This window comes from Scyliorhinus canicula, chromosome 7 (assembly GCF_902713615.1).
Source record: "Scyliorhinus canicula chromosome 7, sScyCan1.1, whole genome shotgun sequence".
Classification (NCBI taxonomy): domain Eukaryota; kingdom Metazoa; phylum Chordata; class Chondrichthyes; order Carcharhiniformes; family Scyliorhinidae; genus Scyliorhinus; species Scyliorhinus canicula.
In genome coordinates this window covers 116,042,914-116,058,943 of record NC_052152.1, presented here as the reverse complement: position 1 = coordinate 116,058,943, position 16,030 = coordinate 116,042,914, and the positions used below count along the sequence as shown (strand labels likewise).

At 45.2% G+C, this 16,030-nt stretch overlaps 1 protein-coding gene across 2 annotated transcripts in view; it reads left to right on the top strand.

Annotated features, from left to right (window-relative positions):
• The window catches only part of adprhl1 (ADP-ribosylhydrolase like 1), a 45,176-nt gene that overhangs the window by 27,467 nt on the left and 1,679 nt on the right, over positions 1–16,030 (top strand). For both annotated transcript variants that reach the window (XM_038802745.1, XM_038802746.1), the window contains exons 4-6: positions 6,295–6,435; positions 11,293–11,420; positions 13,636–13,768. In XM_038802745.1, the coding sequence (XP_038658673.1) occupies positions 6,295–6,435; positions 11,293–11,420; positions 13,636–13,768 (402 nt within the window). The remainder of the gene's footprint in view (positions 1–6,294; positions 6,436–11,292; positions 11,421–13,635; positions 13,769–16,030) is intronic.

Here is a 16,030-nt window from a genome sequence, read left to right as displayed (position 1 = left end):
GGACCCCCCGATCCGCCGGGTAGGGGAGAATCCCGCCCCAGAGATGACAAAGCAGGAGCAAGAAGAGAAGCCATTGTGGTGACCCTCTGGTTATGACTGGATAGTTAAGAGTGGAATAAGGCAAGTGAAGTCACGGGATTACAAGGCAGGTTTATACAAAATTGCCTTCGTGATTTAATACTTTGAGCCCCAGTATCATAGAACAGTACAGCACAGAACAGGCCCTTCGGCCCTCGATGTTGTGCCGAGCAATGATCACCCTACTCAAACCCAAGTATCCACCCTATACCCGTAACCCAACAACCCCCCCCTTAACCTTACTTTTTAGGACACTACGGGCAATTTAGCATGGCCAATCCACCTAACCCTGGGAAGACTGGGAGAAGACGGCTAGAAATGATTTGGGCGTTGATCTTCCCGGCAATGGAAAGTAGTGTGATTCCTTGGTAGTTCCTGCAGTCTGCTTTCTCTCTCATGGGTGGCACGGTAGCACAGTGGGTACCACTGTTGCTTCACAGCGCCAGGGTCCCAGGTTTGATTCCCGGCTTGGGTCACTTGTCTGTGTGGAATCTGCACGTTCTCCCCGTGTCTGCGTGGGTTTCCTCCGGGTGCCACGGTTTCCTCCCCCAAAGACGTGCTTGTTAGGTAATTTGGACATTCTGAATTCTCCCTCTGTGTACCCAAACATGTGCCGGAATGTGGCGACGAGGGGCTTTTCGCAGTAATTTCATTGCAGTATTAATGTAAGCCTACTTGTGGCAATAAAGATTATTATCATTATTGAATATGGTGGTGATGATGGCATTCGTGAAGTCGGTAGGAATTTCTTCTCTGTCCCAGGTTTTCAGGAACAGCTGATGGAGGTAATGGGCGATCTCTTCCCATCTATGTTTGAAAATCTCTGCTGGGATCCCATGCACTCCTGTGGCTTTTTCATTCTTCTCATGTTTAATAGGTGGTTTAGACTTCGTCCATGCTTGGTGGGAATCCAAGATCAGCTTTGATGGGGAGTTGGGGGCATTTGTATGTTTCTTGCTGCTACTTAACAAGAGTGTACATGTATCAAATAAAGACAAACACCACACCAGTGCTCTCAATATGACTCGTTGGATCGGGGATAAAGGTTATAAAGTTGTGGGTGGTTTCCAAGCAGAATTCTGACACCAGAGGTGACATCTGTCATTGGGAAAATGCTGGAATCCATTACTGAGGAGGTAGTGTCAGCACATTTGTAAAAACATTATACAATCAGACAGAGTCAATCTGATTATGTGAAAGGGAAATTGTGATTGATTAATTTACTCGAGTTCTTTGAGGGCTGATAAAGGGGAAGAGGTAAATGTCATGTAATGACACAAGATAAGAAGTCATCTTGGGGGTGATGTATTAACATGGATAGAGGATTAGCTAATGAACAAGGAATAGAGATTCAGGATGAATGGTTTTCTCGTTGGCAAACTGTAAATGGTGGAGTGCTGTAGGGATTAGTGCTGTGGCCTCAAGTACCTACAGTCTATAGAACTATCTTGAATGAAGGGACCAAGTATATGGTAGCCAAATTTGCTAGCAATGCAAAGATAGGTAGGAAAGCAAGTTGTGAGGAGGATACAAAGGGATATAGATAGATTAAGCGAGTGGGCAAATTAATTGGTAGATGAAGCATAATGTAGGAAAACATAAGGTTATCCATTTTGGCAAGAAGAATAGAAAATCAAATATTATATAAACGGAAAGAGATCTCAGAATGCTGCAGTACAGAGGGATCTGGGTGTTCTCAAACATGAATCAAAAGAGGTTAGCATGCAGTTACAACAAATAATTAGGAAGGTAAATGGGTATTTTAGCTTTCATTGTAAGGGGGAATAGAGTATAAAATAGAGAAATCTTCCTTCAACTGTACAGTGGACTGGTGAAACCACACTTTGAGCACAATTCTGGCCTCCTTATTTAAAGAGGAATATACTTCTACTGGAGGCAATAAAGAGAAGGTTCACTAGGTTCGTTTCTTGGGATTTAAGAGTTATCTTTTAGGAATGGTTGAACGTGTTGGGCCTATCTGTACTCAGTGAAGTAGTTAATTCAGAGACTAGGGTGCTGAATCTTAATAAAGGGAACTATGAAGATATGAGGCGTGAGTTGGCCTTGATAGATTGGGGAGAGTTACTTAAAGGGATGACAGTGGATAGGCAATGGCAAACATTCATGTAACTCATGGAGGAACTACAGCAACTATTCATTCCTGTCTAGCACAAAAGAAAAATGGGTAAGAGGGCCAATCCATGCTTACAAAGGAAATTAGAAACAGTACCTGATCCAAGGAAGAAGCATACAGATTGGCCAAGAAAAATAATAAGTCTGAGGTTTGGGAGCAGTTTAGAATTCAGCAAAGAAGGACCAAGGCACTGATTAAGAAGGGGAAAGTACAGTACAAAGGTAAGCTTGCAGGGAACATAAAGATTGACACTAAGAGTTTATATAGATATGTGAAAAGAAAGAGATTGGTAAAGACAAATATAGGCCCCCTACATAGACAGAAACAGGGGAATGTTTAATAAGGGACAATGAAATGGCTGAGCAATTGAATATATACTTTGGTTCTGTCTTCACAAATGAGGACACAAATCAGATTCCAGAAATGTTGGAGAATGAAAGGTTTAGTGAGAGGAAAGAACAGGGGGAGATCAACATTAGTACAGAAATGGTGCTGGGAAAATTGATGGGATTGAAGGCGGATAAATCCCCAGGGCCTGAGAATCTGCATCCCAGAGAGCTTAAAGAGATGGCTCTGGGAATAGTAGACGCAGTGGTGGTCATCTTCAAGGGATTCTGTAGACTCTGGAATAGTCCCTGCAGATTGGACGGTTGCTAATGATATTCCAACATTCAAAAAGAGAGGTAGAGAGAAAGCAGGGAATTATAGACCAGCAAGCCTAACATAGGTAGTGGGGAAAATTCTTGAATCCATTATCAATGACTTTCGAGCGGAACATTTAGAAAGCAGTGGCAGGATCAGTCAGAGTCAGCATGGATCCATGAAGGGGAAATCATGCTTGACAAATCTGTTGGAATTCTTTGAAGGTGTAACTAACACAAAGGGGAGCCAGTTGATGTGATATATTTGGACCGTCAAAAGGCATTTGACAAAGTCCCACAGAAGAGATTATTGCGCAAGATTAAAGCTCATGGGATTGGGGCAAGTGTATTGAGGTAGATAGAAACCAGTTTGGCAGAGAGGAAACAAAGAGCAGGAATTAATGGATCTTTTTCAAATTGGTAGGCAGTAACTAGTGAAGTGCCACAGGGATCAATGCTGGGACTCCAGCTATTCACAATATAGATTAATGATTTGGATGAGGGAACAAAGTATAACATCACAAAGTTTACAGATGATACCAAGTTGGGTGGGAGGCTGAACTGTGACGAGGATGCAGAGATCCTACAGCATGATCTGCACAGGTTGGGTGAGTGGGCAAATCAATTGCAGATGCAGTATAATTTGGATAAGTGTGAGGTTATTCACTTTGGACGCAGAAAGGCAGATTACTACCTGAATGGTTGTAAATTGGGAGTGGGGAGTGTGCAGCAGGACCTGGATGCCCTTGTGCACCATTCGCTGAAGGTAAGCATGCAGGTGCAGCAGGCGGTAAAGAAGGCTAATGGTATGTTGGCCTTCATTGCGAGAGGTTTCGAGTACAGGAGCAGGGCTGTGTTGTTGCAATTATGTAGGGCCTTAGTGAGGCCACACCTAGAATATTGTGTGCAGTTTTGGTCTCCTTTTCTGAGGAAGGATGTTCTTGCTCTCGAGGGAGTGCAGCGAATGTTGACCAGACTGATTTCAGGGATGGCGGGACTGTCATATGAGGAGAGATTGACTAGGTTGGGATTGTTCTCGCTGGAGTTCAGAAGAATGAGGGGGGATTTCATAGAGACTTATAAAATTCTAACAGGTAGACAGGGTAAATCCAGGAAAGATGTTCCCGATAGTGGGTGGGTCTAGAACTAGGGGTCACAGTCTGAGGATTCAGGGTGAACCATTTTGGACAGAGATGAGGAGACATTTCTTCACCCAAAGAGTGGTGAGCCTGTGGAATTCATTACCACAGGAAGTAGTTGATGTTAAAACATTGAATATATTCAAAAGGTGGCTGGATATAGCACTTGGGGCGAATGTGGTCAAAGGTTATGGGGAGAAAGCAGGATTAAGCTATTGAGTTGGATGAGCAGCCATGATCGTGATAAATGGTGGAGCAGGCTTGAAGAGCCAAAAAGCCTCCTCTTGCTTCTATCTTCTATGTATCTATGTATTGCAGTTTTGAAGAAAGAGAGACAAAACATATGTGATTCTGAGGGGTCTTGGCAGAGTAGATGCTGAGAGGATCCCTTTGTGGGGAACTGGGGGATAAAGAGGACTATTTTCTCTCAGACGGTTGTTATCTTTGAATATCTGCATTCCAGAAAACAGTGGAGGCTGATTCATCGAACATTTTGAAGGCTGAGTTATATAGATTTTTTAACCTAAAAGGGAGTTGAGGGTTATGGGGACAGGCAGGAAAGAGGAGTTAAGACCACAATCAGATCAACCATGACCTTATTGAATAGTGGAGGAGATTGAAGGGTAGGATGGCCTAGTCCTGCTCCTATTTCTTATGTTCCTAGATTTAAGGCACACCTTAAAATCTCTGCCTTTGACAAAGCTTTTGGTCATCTGCCCTGATACATCCTGATGTGACTCGGTGCTAACCCTTGTTTGATAATCGCTGTTGAGAAGTGCCTGGGCACATTTTACCACAGGAAAAGGACTATATAACTACAAATTGTTGCTATTAATTGAAGAGTGAACGAATAAAAATGTTTAAAGTGTTCAAAAAAATTTGATAGTGTGATTGTGGACCAACTCACAGGTTGAGGAATAGCATTCAAATTAGTTAAATATTTGAAGAAAGAGTATTGCAGGGACATTTAGAAAGCATGCGGGAATGGAACTAAATGGATTGCTCTTTGAAAGAGCTGATGGAGATCCTGATGTGCTGAATGGCCTCTCTCTGTGATGTACCGCTGTAACATCTAATGACCTCTGTTGGGGGTATTCAGAGCACGAGGACACAATCAGAAAATTGGTCATTCAGGAGTGAAAAAGTTTATGTCCAAAGCTTATCTGAATCTCTTCCCAAAAGGCTATTGATGTTGGCACAATTGGGGTTGCCAATTGGCGACCAATAAGTTTTTTGTTGGCTAAGAGTAGCGAAGGATGTGAAGCAAATGTGGGTGACTGAAGTTGTGTACTTCAGTCATAATATAATTAAATAATGTAGCAGGCTCAGGTGTTGCTAAATGGCCAATACTCGTTTCTATGTTCATATGATCTGACATGTTACTTGGGGCCCATCAATCATCTGACTGGGAAATTATAAATGTCTGAGAATGAAAGATGAAAGAGGCTGAAATTGTGACAAAGAAGCAAAGCATGAATTAAATAGACAGTGATGTGGGCTGGTGCCACAGCCAATAACTCTCACGAAGGTTTGAGCAAGTCCCCAGTGACTAGTCAGTTGATTTAAGCAAGTTGAGGGAAAACAAATTCTCATTTCTCATCTGGTACTTTTGCCAATTATTTTAAAGCTGTGTCTTCTTGGTTACAAAGCCTTCTGTTCCTGGAAACAGCTCCCCATCTACTCTCTGAAAGCTTCTCACCGTTCTGAACTCCTCTGTTAAATCTCTTCTTGACTGCTTTAATCTCTGCACACAATTGAAATCTATCATAGAATCACTACAGTGCCGAAAGAGGTAGCTGATCCATCTGGTCTGCACCGACCCTCTGAAAGAGAACCGTACATGGGGCCAGGCCCTGCTCTATGCCCATAACCCTATCTAACCTGCACATCTTTCAACACTAAGGGGCAATTTCACATAGCCAATCCACCTAACATGCACATCTCTGGACCGTGGGAGGAAACCAAAGCACCTGGAGGAAACCCACGAGGGAGAACGTGCAAACTCCACACAGTCACCCAATGCCGGAATTGAACCTGGATCTCAGGCGCTATGAGGCAGCAGTGCTAATCACTGCGCTATTATGCTGCCCATAAATCATCCCTGGTCCTACCCTGTTAAATCTATTCTGTACACAAGGTCTTCCCTAAGTGTGCTGTAGAGAATTAGAGATATCACTCCAGTGAAGACGTAATGAATAGTTTTTCTCTTTTGAGGGAATATTCACTTGCGTCCACTTAGGTGAGATGCTGCTGAATTTGCCTCCACCCCCCTGTCACACTCATTTGTCTCTATTCATGGCAGGTTTCCTGGGATCACTGTGCACAGCTCTGTTCGCATCCTATGCTGTCCAGAGGAAGCCCATGGTGGAATGGGGAAGGGGGATGTTAAAGGTTGTTGGTATGGCTGAGGCTTACTGCAGGAAAACCATCCGTCACATGTCAGGTAAGAGCTTTATGGTGGGAGCAGGGTGGGGGTCTAACAGAAATATTGTATTAAAAGCAACTCAGTTTAAGATCTGAATCTGTGGGAGAGATTCCATGAAATGTTTCTATGGATTGGCCTTTGTTTCTTGCATCTGGGATTTGAAGTGAGTCCCCAGGATGTGACTATGATGCACATTCAGGCGATATTCTGCACACCATCTTTCATTTATATAGCAGCTTTAACAGCGGAAAATGTACCAGTGTGTTTCACAGGTGGATAATTAAAGATTGGCACCGAGTTAAAGAAGATATTCGGGGACTAAACTCTGAATTAGGTAGGTTATGGAGAAGGGGTAGCACTGCGCTAGGGACCCGGGTTCAATACCAGCCTTATCATAGATTATCATAGAATTTACAGTGCAGAAGGAGGCCATTCGGCCCATCGTGTCTGCACCGGCTCTTGGAAAGAGCACCCTACCCAAGGTCAACACCTCCACCCTATTCCCATAACCCAGTAACCCCACCCAACACTAAGGGCAATTTTGGACACTAAGGGCAATTTAGCATGGCCAATCCACCTAACCTGCACATCTTTGGACTGTGGGAGGAAACCGGAGCACCCGGAGGAAACCCATGCACACACGGGGAGGATGTGCAGACTCCACACAGACAGTGACCCAAGCCGGAACTGTCCCTGGGACCTTGGAGCTGTGAAGCAATTGTGCTATCCACAATGCTACCGTGCTGCCTGACTGTAGAGTTTGCACTTTCTCCCTGTGTCTGTGTGGGTTTCCTCCGGGTGCTTCAGTTTCCTCCCACAGTCCAAAGATGTGCAGGTTTGGTGGATTGGCCATATTCATTTTCCCCTTAATGTCCAAAGGTTAGGCGGGGTTCTGAGGAAAGGGTGGAGGAATGGGACTACGTAGAGTGCTCTTTCAGAGGGTCAGTGCAGATTGGATGGGCCAAATGGCCTCCTTATGCACTGTAGGGATTCTATGATTCTAAGGTCTTTAAGGAGGAGAAAGAAGCAGAAAGATTTAAGAAGAAAATTGCAGAGCCTGGGACATGGGCAGTTGAAGACATAACAGTTTTTGGAAATGTCCAAGGCAGCTTGGAGAAATATAGAGTTCTTGTGGGATGCTAGAAGTGAAGGAGGAAGTGGCCCATGCTAAATTACCCCTTAATTGGAAAAAAAAATGAAATGGGTAAGGGTTTCAGCAACCAATGTATTGAGGCAGGGGCAGGGGTCAGCCATATTACAGAGGGGGAATTGGTTGTCTTAACAGCAGAGGTGGTATGAGGTGGGAAGCTCAGGCTGTGGCCGAATAAGATAGCCCGGTTTTGGACAATCAGTATCAGTCTCAGACAGTGGCCAGAGAGAAGGTTGCAGTTGGTAAGTGGAAAGGGAACAGAGTTTGTGGTGGGATCTAAATATTGGAAAAACAAGCCGACAAGACAAATCTTGGAGGATTTGAGAGAGGTGGTGCTGGGGGGAGAGCTGAATATTCTCAGTGAACATGTGGAAAATGACACTGGGTTTTTGGTGATTTATGAGGAAAGGTCAGCCAGGCTGGGCCTGTACCCATTGGCGTTTAGAAGAATGAGAGGTAATCTTATTGAAACAGAGAAGATTGTGAGAGGGCTTGACAGGGTGGATGCGGAGAGGATGAAACTAGGGGGCACAGTTTAAAAATAAGGGGTCTCCCATTTAAGACAGAGATGAGGAGGATTTTTGTTCTCTCAGTGGGTCCCTAGTCTGTGGACTTATCTTGCTCAGAGAGCAGTGGAGGCTGGGTCATTGAATATATTCAAGGCTGAGTTCAGCAGATTTCTGATCAATAAGGGAGTCAAAGGCTATTGAGGACAAACAGGAAAGTGGAGTAAAGCCCAAAATCTGATCAGCCGTGACCTTATTGAGCAGGTTCAAGGGGCCAAGTGACCTACTCCTGCTCTTATTTCTTATGATCTTATGTCTCCTAGTGGCAACATGTTAATAAGAGATCATGCGCAAGTGAGCTCAAAGAGCGGTTGAAGATAGGTAGTGTAGCACTGCTGCCTCACACCGCCAGAAAGCCGGGTTCAGTTCCGGCCTGAGTGACTGTCTGTGTGGAGTCTCCATGCTCTTCCCATGTCTGTGTGGGTCCCCTCCGGGTGCTCCGGTTTCCTCCCACTGTCCAAAGATGTGCAGGTTCGGTGGATTGGCCATGCTAAAATTTCCCCTTAGTGTCCAAAGATTAGGCAGGATTACAGGGATAGGGCGGGGGAGTGAGCTTGGGCACAGTGTTCTCTCAGGGGATCGGCGCAGAATCGATGGGCCGATTGACTTCCTTCTACACTGTAGAGATTCTGTGGTCCGATGGAAAGAAAGTGCATAAAATTCAGGGTGAGGGCAAGGGTGCCGGGGGCGGGGGGGTGGGGGGGGGGGGGGGGGCTGGTGGTGGATCTTAGAGGTCGTTTAGCTCAGTGGATTAGGGAAAAGACAGAGTTGTGACAGATTCAGCTGAACAGATAATCTCCCAAAACATTCCATCAGATCATTGCACTTGTGAGGGTGGACTGGGGGGGGGGGGGGAGAGGGGCTAAATGAAAATGTTTGCAGGAGGGAAGCTGGAGGTCCTGGAATAGTGGGCAGTTTTGGTGAAGAGCTGGGCCCTATATACATTTATGTATTTTTCGGGTTCAAGTCTCCGCACTGTGCAATAAAGATAATGGTGGTCATACCAGAACACTGACCAGGGTAATCTCCGCACTCACGACGGTGCGGAGAATAGCGGGGTTCGTAAAATTTTACGGCCACGCTAGTCTGACGCCCTCCCGCTATTCTTCCCCCCCCCCGCGCCCGACTCCCGACACGAATCGCCGCCGCCCTTTTTTTACGGCCAGCAGCGATTCTCAGCTGGCCGATGGGCCGAGTTCCAAGCCCTTTACGGCTGTTTTTACGAACGGCAAACACACCTGGTCTGGCCGTTCGTAAAAACGGCCGTAAAGTGCCGATTTTTAAAACCATGGCACCGATTGGCACGGCAGTACCACGGCCGTGCCAAGGGTGCCATGGGCCCGCGATCGGTGGGCACCAATCGCGGGCAGCGGGTCCGATACCCGCGCACTCTTTGTCCTTCCGCTGCCCCGCTGTATCACTTCGCGGGGCGGCTGAGGGGCATCCCGGCCCGCGCATGCGCGGGTTTCGCGCAAATGCGCGATGACGTCATCCGCGCATGCGCGGGTTGGAGTCTTCCAATCCGCGCATGCGCGGCTGACGTCATGTGACGCGTCAGCCGGCGCAAACTCTGGCAAGCGGGCTTAACGAAATTCGTTAAGCCCGCGATGCCAGAGTTTACGGTGGCGGCATGCTAGCCCCGACCGGGGACCAGAATCGGTTCCCGGTCGGGGAGGGGGAGGCTGGCGTCAAACCCGCCCGGATTTGACGGCAGCCTTACGATTTCACCCTCTCTGGGAGAATCGCGCCCAAAACAGTTTTAACCAAGGAAAAGTGCATCATAGGTGAAAGTGAGGAAATGACTGAAGATATCAGAAACTTCAGATATACTGTGGTGACTAAAGGTCAAAGGTCAGGCAATTGTAGGTAACTTGGGGGCAGTGTTTTCCTTACAAGGGCAGATACATGAGGAAGGTAGAAGGGGAAAATGGCTGGAAGAGATAAAAGTGACCAGAGATGGGCCTTCTCTGTGATTGAGATGATGGAAATTGAGGAGCCACATGTGATAGTAAGGCGAGATGATGGCTATGATTCCAGGAGGAGAGCTTAAATGGAGGGAGATATTAATGGAAGCGTGGGGAGGAAAGGGAAAGTCGGGGTTGCGGCCTGTAAGAAAGCAGTAACAAGTTTCCCATGAGGCCCTTTGGAGCTGTCAGTTCACAATCTAGAAACAAATTCTATTGTGGCAGGCAGGCAGGTGCCAGGGACCTAGCCTGACCATTCTCCTGCTGGTCCCAGTGACCTCTTACAACCAAGGCCAGAGAGTCCAGCTGAAGGATAGTATCACCTGACTCTGAAAAATCGACAATCGGCTGTCAAACTAGTGTGAAATCTGATCCTTAAATTAGCTGTAAATCAATAGTATTAATATAAAACGAGTCAAAACTATAAGAGCATTGTTCAACTTTCATCTGAAAATGGAGAATGATGGTAACATCAAACTAACCCAAGTGGGGTTGCCTCACACTGATGGTGGCAAAGACTGTTGGTGTTTCATTTTAATGCTCTATTTTGTGACGTGTGACAGTTAGATTACATTATTCCCCACCACAGGGTGAGATGCTGATTGTTACCCCCAGATGGAAGACCCAGTTGCCAGAAATACTTTTATGGATTTGGTTATAACCAGCCATTGAGCATGGGAGGCCTTGTACAGATCTCAAACCCCAGTTCTCAGTACGATAGACTAGGAGATGCACAGACTCAGTAGGAAAGGCCTAGGATAAGTGTGCTGCCTTGACAAGGGAAACTTCGGACAAATCTCTGGCTTCAGTGGAGGAGGAATCAAGAAAATAAAATATTGCTGAAAAGAAAGATATGTTGTTGGAGCTTTTCATCTCACACTTATCAGGACAAACACAAGAATGCCAAATTTCAAATGGTTGCTTTCTCCGTGACAACGCCATAGCCAATTAAAGTCAACTTGCTAGCCAATCAACACTCTTTTCTCCTGTAGAATAAATTTTTGTGATTGTTTGAAATTTGCACTCTTTGTATTTGTCCTGATGAGTGTGAGATGAAAAACTTCAGCAACATGTCTCCCTTTTTAGCAACATTCTAAAGAAAATATCGTAAGAACAATTATTTTCTTTGTTTAATGGTTCAGTGGCATCCTGAAATTGTAGAAGTGGACTCAATAAAATGCAACTTTTACCTCAGAATACCAAGAAAATTGGTTTTATTTTGAAACCAAGTGGCAGTCGTATTTGGAACAAAGAGGAATTGCACAGGAAGGGCAGAACACACCAACATTTCCAAAGAATTACGACGCAGAGAAAAGAGATCAGGTTGGTGCATTTGATATTGAAATCTGAATTAAATTCCTGTTATTTTGAAGCTCTACATGGCCAAATAGAATTGTTTCCCACCTGGCAAAGGTCTCCCAGCTGGCGGGGAATCTTGTCAAAGTGTGGCCTTACTTTCCACCATTTTGGTTAATGAGTGTTCTCACGATTGCCCACTCTGATTGGCTGTGTACCAGGTGCTGAGGACCACTAGAGATGACCACTCAAGTAGGTTGGCTCTGTATTGTTGTAATAACCCTCATGGGACCCACGGGATGACCCAAGTGATCTCCTGTGAGGCTCATGGAATACAAGCTCCCCTGCTGAGGGGCAGAGGCCTAACAGCTGGAACAGGTGAATCGTGTACTTAAAAGCTGGTCAGGATTGGAACCAGCATGATGGATAGTCCCCATTGGGACTGATGTGTTGTACACCACATTGCAGTCTTTATTTTAGTTTGCCAAATAAACTTTTGTTTGTGTAACCTTCTTGGGACTCCTGAACGTGTTACACTGCCGACGAGGAAAACCTACGGCTGCAATTCTGGACATCCGCACCATGTTTGAATTCCTCAGCACAAGAGAAAGAGATGAATCATCCATAATCTCGGATGACAGTTTGGTCAGGGAGTGACTGCCGACAGGACCCTCAGACAATCGGCGCGCAAGCGATGTCCCCGAAATGGGCCTCGAGCCATCCCCACAGATGTTGGAAACATAGCCGTGGGCAAAGCAGCGAAGGAGATCTCCTCCACCTCCAATGGACTTTTGGGGGGGAAGGAATTAATAACTCTCATGAGACCCATGGGGGAGTGACCCAATTTACCTCCCCGTGTGGCTCCTGGAACAGGGGCTCCCCCGCTAAATGGTGGAGGCTCAGTAGCTGGGGCTCATGAATCTTGCACTTAAAAGTCGACCAGGATCGGTGGTCCCGGCTGTGACTTATGTTTGTGTGCGAGGTTGCGGCCTTTATTTTTATTTGCCAAAGAAACTTCATTTGTGTAACACCCTCGGGACTCCTGAAGATTTTATAATTGTGGTGGCGCAGGGATAGAGTGAGCATTGCCATAATGCCACAGTGTTGGAATGTAGCTGCAAGAGATCTTAAAGCACACTGGTGGAAAGACTTTGTAAGGGGAGAGGCAGTGGCATCCTCAGTATGCAGTCAGTTGGCATATTTGTACATGGAGGGATCCAGAAAGTGTGGCACTAGGTAGGCCAAGCTTGGTTGGTTTTATATCTGTATTCTAGAAGGATAGGTTTGGAATCAATGTTCTTTTCCTTGTAGACTTGATTGAATCACAGATAGTGGGTAGGATCATTACAATGTGTTATCCAATCGCCGTTTACCTGAAGCTGAGAGCCTCCAGCCAATAAGCTACTGAGCCGTCAACATCTACCTTCCTCAATGGGTTCCTGAGGATTAGGGATCCTATTGTAATGATTAAATAATAGTTACCAATAGATTCTCTCTAAAACTACCTCCATTGGTTAAAACCAAAGCCTGCTTTCAAAAGACAATTCTACCTATTTCTCTGAACAAATTAGATGTTAATGTGTCACATGATTAGCACAAAGAATCTTTGGCTGGAAAGCTCCAGAAAGGAACAATCTATATCCATAGAGGTGAGATTTATCGATATTGGTTTGGCAGTGAGCGGAGTGGAGGAAGTTATCATTAGTGTTAATATCATTTCATTTATCAGTATTGAGGCAATCTTCGCTTACAAACCATTTTATTTCAATGTTTCAGGTGAAATTTGTGACAAAGGCGGTTTAGTTTGCAGGTCCTTGGGAATTCTCTGTGGACCTCAATTTGAGAACCTCATGTCGAGACCCCTATTTTGTTTCTTTCCTTGTCCCACTGCCACTCTCCTTTTGCCTTGCACCATCAGCACATTTTAAATTTAATCTCTTCTGCCTCCCATCCGCTCCCTGTACTCCCTCTTTGTTCCTTTCCCAGTACTTGCTTCAAAATTGTCAGGTTTTTAACTTTTCCAGTTCTGATGAAAGGTCACTAGCCTGAAATATTAAGCATGTTTCTCTCTCTCTGCAGGGACTGCTGAATATCCCTAAAATTTTCTGTCTTTGTTTTAGATTTCAGAATTTTCAGGAATTTTGTTATTGTGTATATATTATGGAAGGGAGGGACTGGGAGAATAAATGATACAAATAAAGAACCGGAGACAAAAGAATAATATCAAATTACTCCATCAAAGGTATACAAGGAATGGAGCTCCGAAGGCGTGGGTGGGAGGAGAGGACATGATGCTCCGATGATAGCCTATGATGCCCTCCTCTTTGCTGGGGGTGACTGGACAGAACTGTGTAATCATGCCATGTTTCATGGAGGTAAGAGGCTTCAATGCAACCATGGATTATTTGCCGGAGATTCCCAGGAATCAGGGCAGCATTGACAATCTGAGATTGAAGGATGGAGGTCACCTTGGGTTACTGCAAAACATATTTTAATCAAATTCCCCTTTGCTTTAATAGCAGTGACCCACTAAGTCTCTGGCGAAGGAAATTGTTTAGAGGTAGGAGTTCACTGAACTGTTTGCTTCAAGTTAAGGACAGTGAAGCTTCGTCAAAGCTTTCACAAAGAGTCATCCAGGCTCGAAATGTTAGCTCCATTCTCCCTCCACAGATGCTGTCAGACTTGCTGGGATAGTCCAGCATTTTCTCTTTATGTTTCAGATTCCAGCATCCGCAGTAATTTGCTTTTATCCCAGAGCTTCTTAAGTGTCTTCTCAGTGAAATGAAAAATTAAAATGAAATGAAAATCGCTTATTGTCACAAGTAGGCTTCAAATGAAGTTACTGTGATAAGCCCCTAGTCATCACATTCCGGCGCCTGTTCGGGGAGGCTGGTACAGTGAGAGTACATAGAACATAGAACATTACAGCGCAGTACAGGCCCTTCGGCCCACGATGTTGCGCCGTCCTGTGAAACCCCTCTAAAGTCCCTCTACACTATTCCCTTATCGTCCATGTGCCTATCCAATGACCATTTGAATGCGTTTAGTGTTGGCGAGTCCACTACTGTTGCAGGCAGGGCATTCCACGCCCTTACTACTCTCTGAGTAAAGAACCTACCTCTGACATCTGTCCTATATCTATCTCCCCTCAATTTAAAGCTATGTCCCCTCATGCTGGACATCATCATCCGAGGAAAAAGGCTCTCACTGTCCACCCTATCTAATCCTCTGATCATCTTGTATGCCTCAATTAAGTCACCTCTTAACCTTCTTCTCTCTAACAAAAACAGCCTTATGTCCTTCAGCCTTTCCTCATATGATCTTCCCTCCATACCAGGCAACATTCTTGTAAATCTCCTCTGTACCCTTTCCAAAGCTTCCACATCTTTCCTATAATGTGGCGACCAGAACTGCACACAATACTCCAAATGCGGCCGCACCAGAGTTTTGTACAACTGCAACATGACCTCGTGGCTCCGAAACTCAATTCCTCTACCAATAAAAGCTAACACACCGTACGCCTTCTTAACAACTCTCTCAACCTGGGTGACAACTTTCAGGGATCTATGGACATGGACACCGAGATCTCTCTGCTAGTCCACACTACCAAGAATCTTACCATTAGCCCAGTACTCTGCCTTTCTGTTATTCCTTCCAAAATGAATCACATCACACTTTTCTCCATTAAACTCCATTTGCCACCTGTCAGCCCAGCTCTGCAGCTTATCTATGTCCCTCTGTAACTTATAACATCCTTCTGCACTGTCCACAACTCCACCGACTTTAGTGTCATCTGCAAATTTACTCACCCATCCTTCTATGCCCTCCTCCAGGTCATTTATAAAAATGACAAACAGCAGTGGCCCCAAAACAGATCCTTTTGGCACACCACTAGTAATTGGACACCAGTCAGAGCATTTCCCATCAACCACCACTCTTTGTTTTCTATCAGCTAGCCAATTTCTGATCCAAACTGCTAAATCACCCTGAATCCCATGCCTCTGTATTTTCTGCAATAGCCTACCGTGGGGAACCTTATCAAACGCTTTACTGAAATCCATATACACCACATCAACTGCTTTACCCTCATCCACCTGTTTGGTCACCTTCTTGAAGAACTCAATGAGGTTTGTGAGGCACGACCTACCCTTCACAAAACCATGTTGACTATCTCTAATCAAATTATTCCTTTCCAGATGATTATACATCCTATCTCTTATAAACCTTTCCAAGACTTTTCCCACAACAGAAGTAAGGCTCACTGGCCTATAGTTACCGGGGTTATCTCTACTCCCCTTCTTGTACAAGTATTTATTGAACAGATTAGAAATGGCAGCCTACAGTGATCTTGCCTCATATGACTATGACAAGTCAGATATGACATCAGGTGGAATACATTTCATGATTTCAGTTCATACGTTTCCTCCCACAGTCCAAACATGTGCAGGTTAGGTGGATTGGTCATGCTAAATTGCCCTCAGTATTGGATGGGGTTGCTGGGTTATGGGGATAGAGTGGAGGTGTGCGGTCGGGAAGGGTAAGAGCCAATGCAGACTCGATGGGCTGAATGGCCTCCTTCTGCACTGTAGATATTATGAAAAATGACGTAAACACTGTCCATACATTTTTTAAAAATA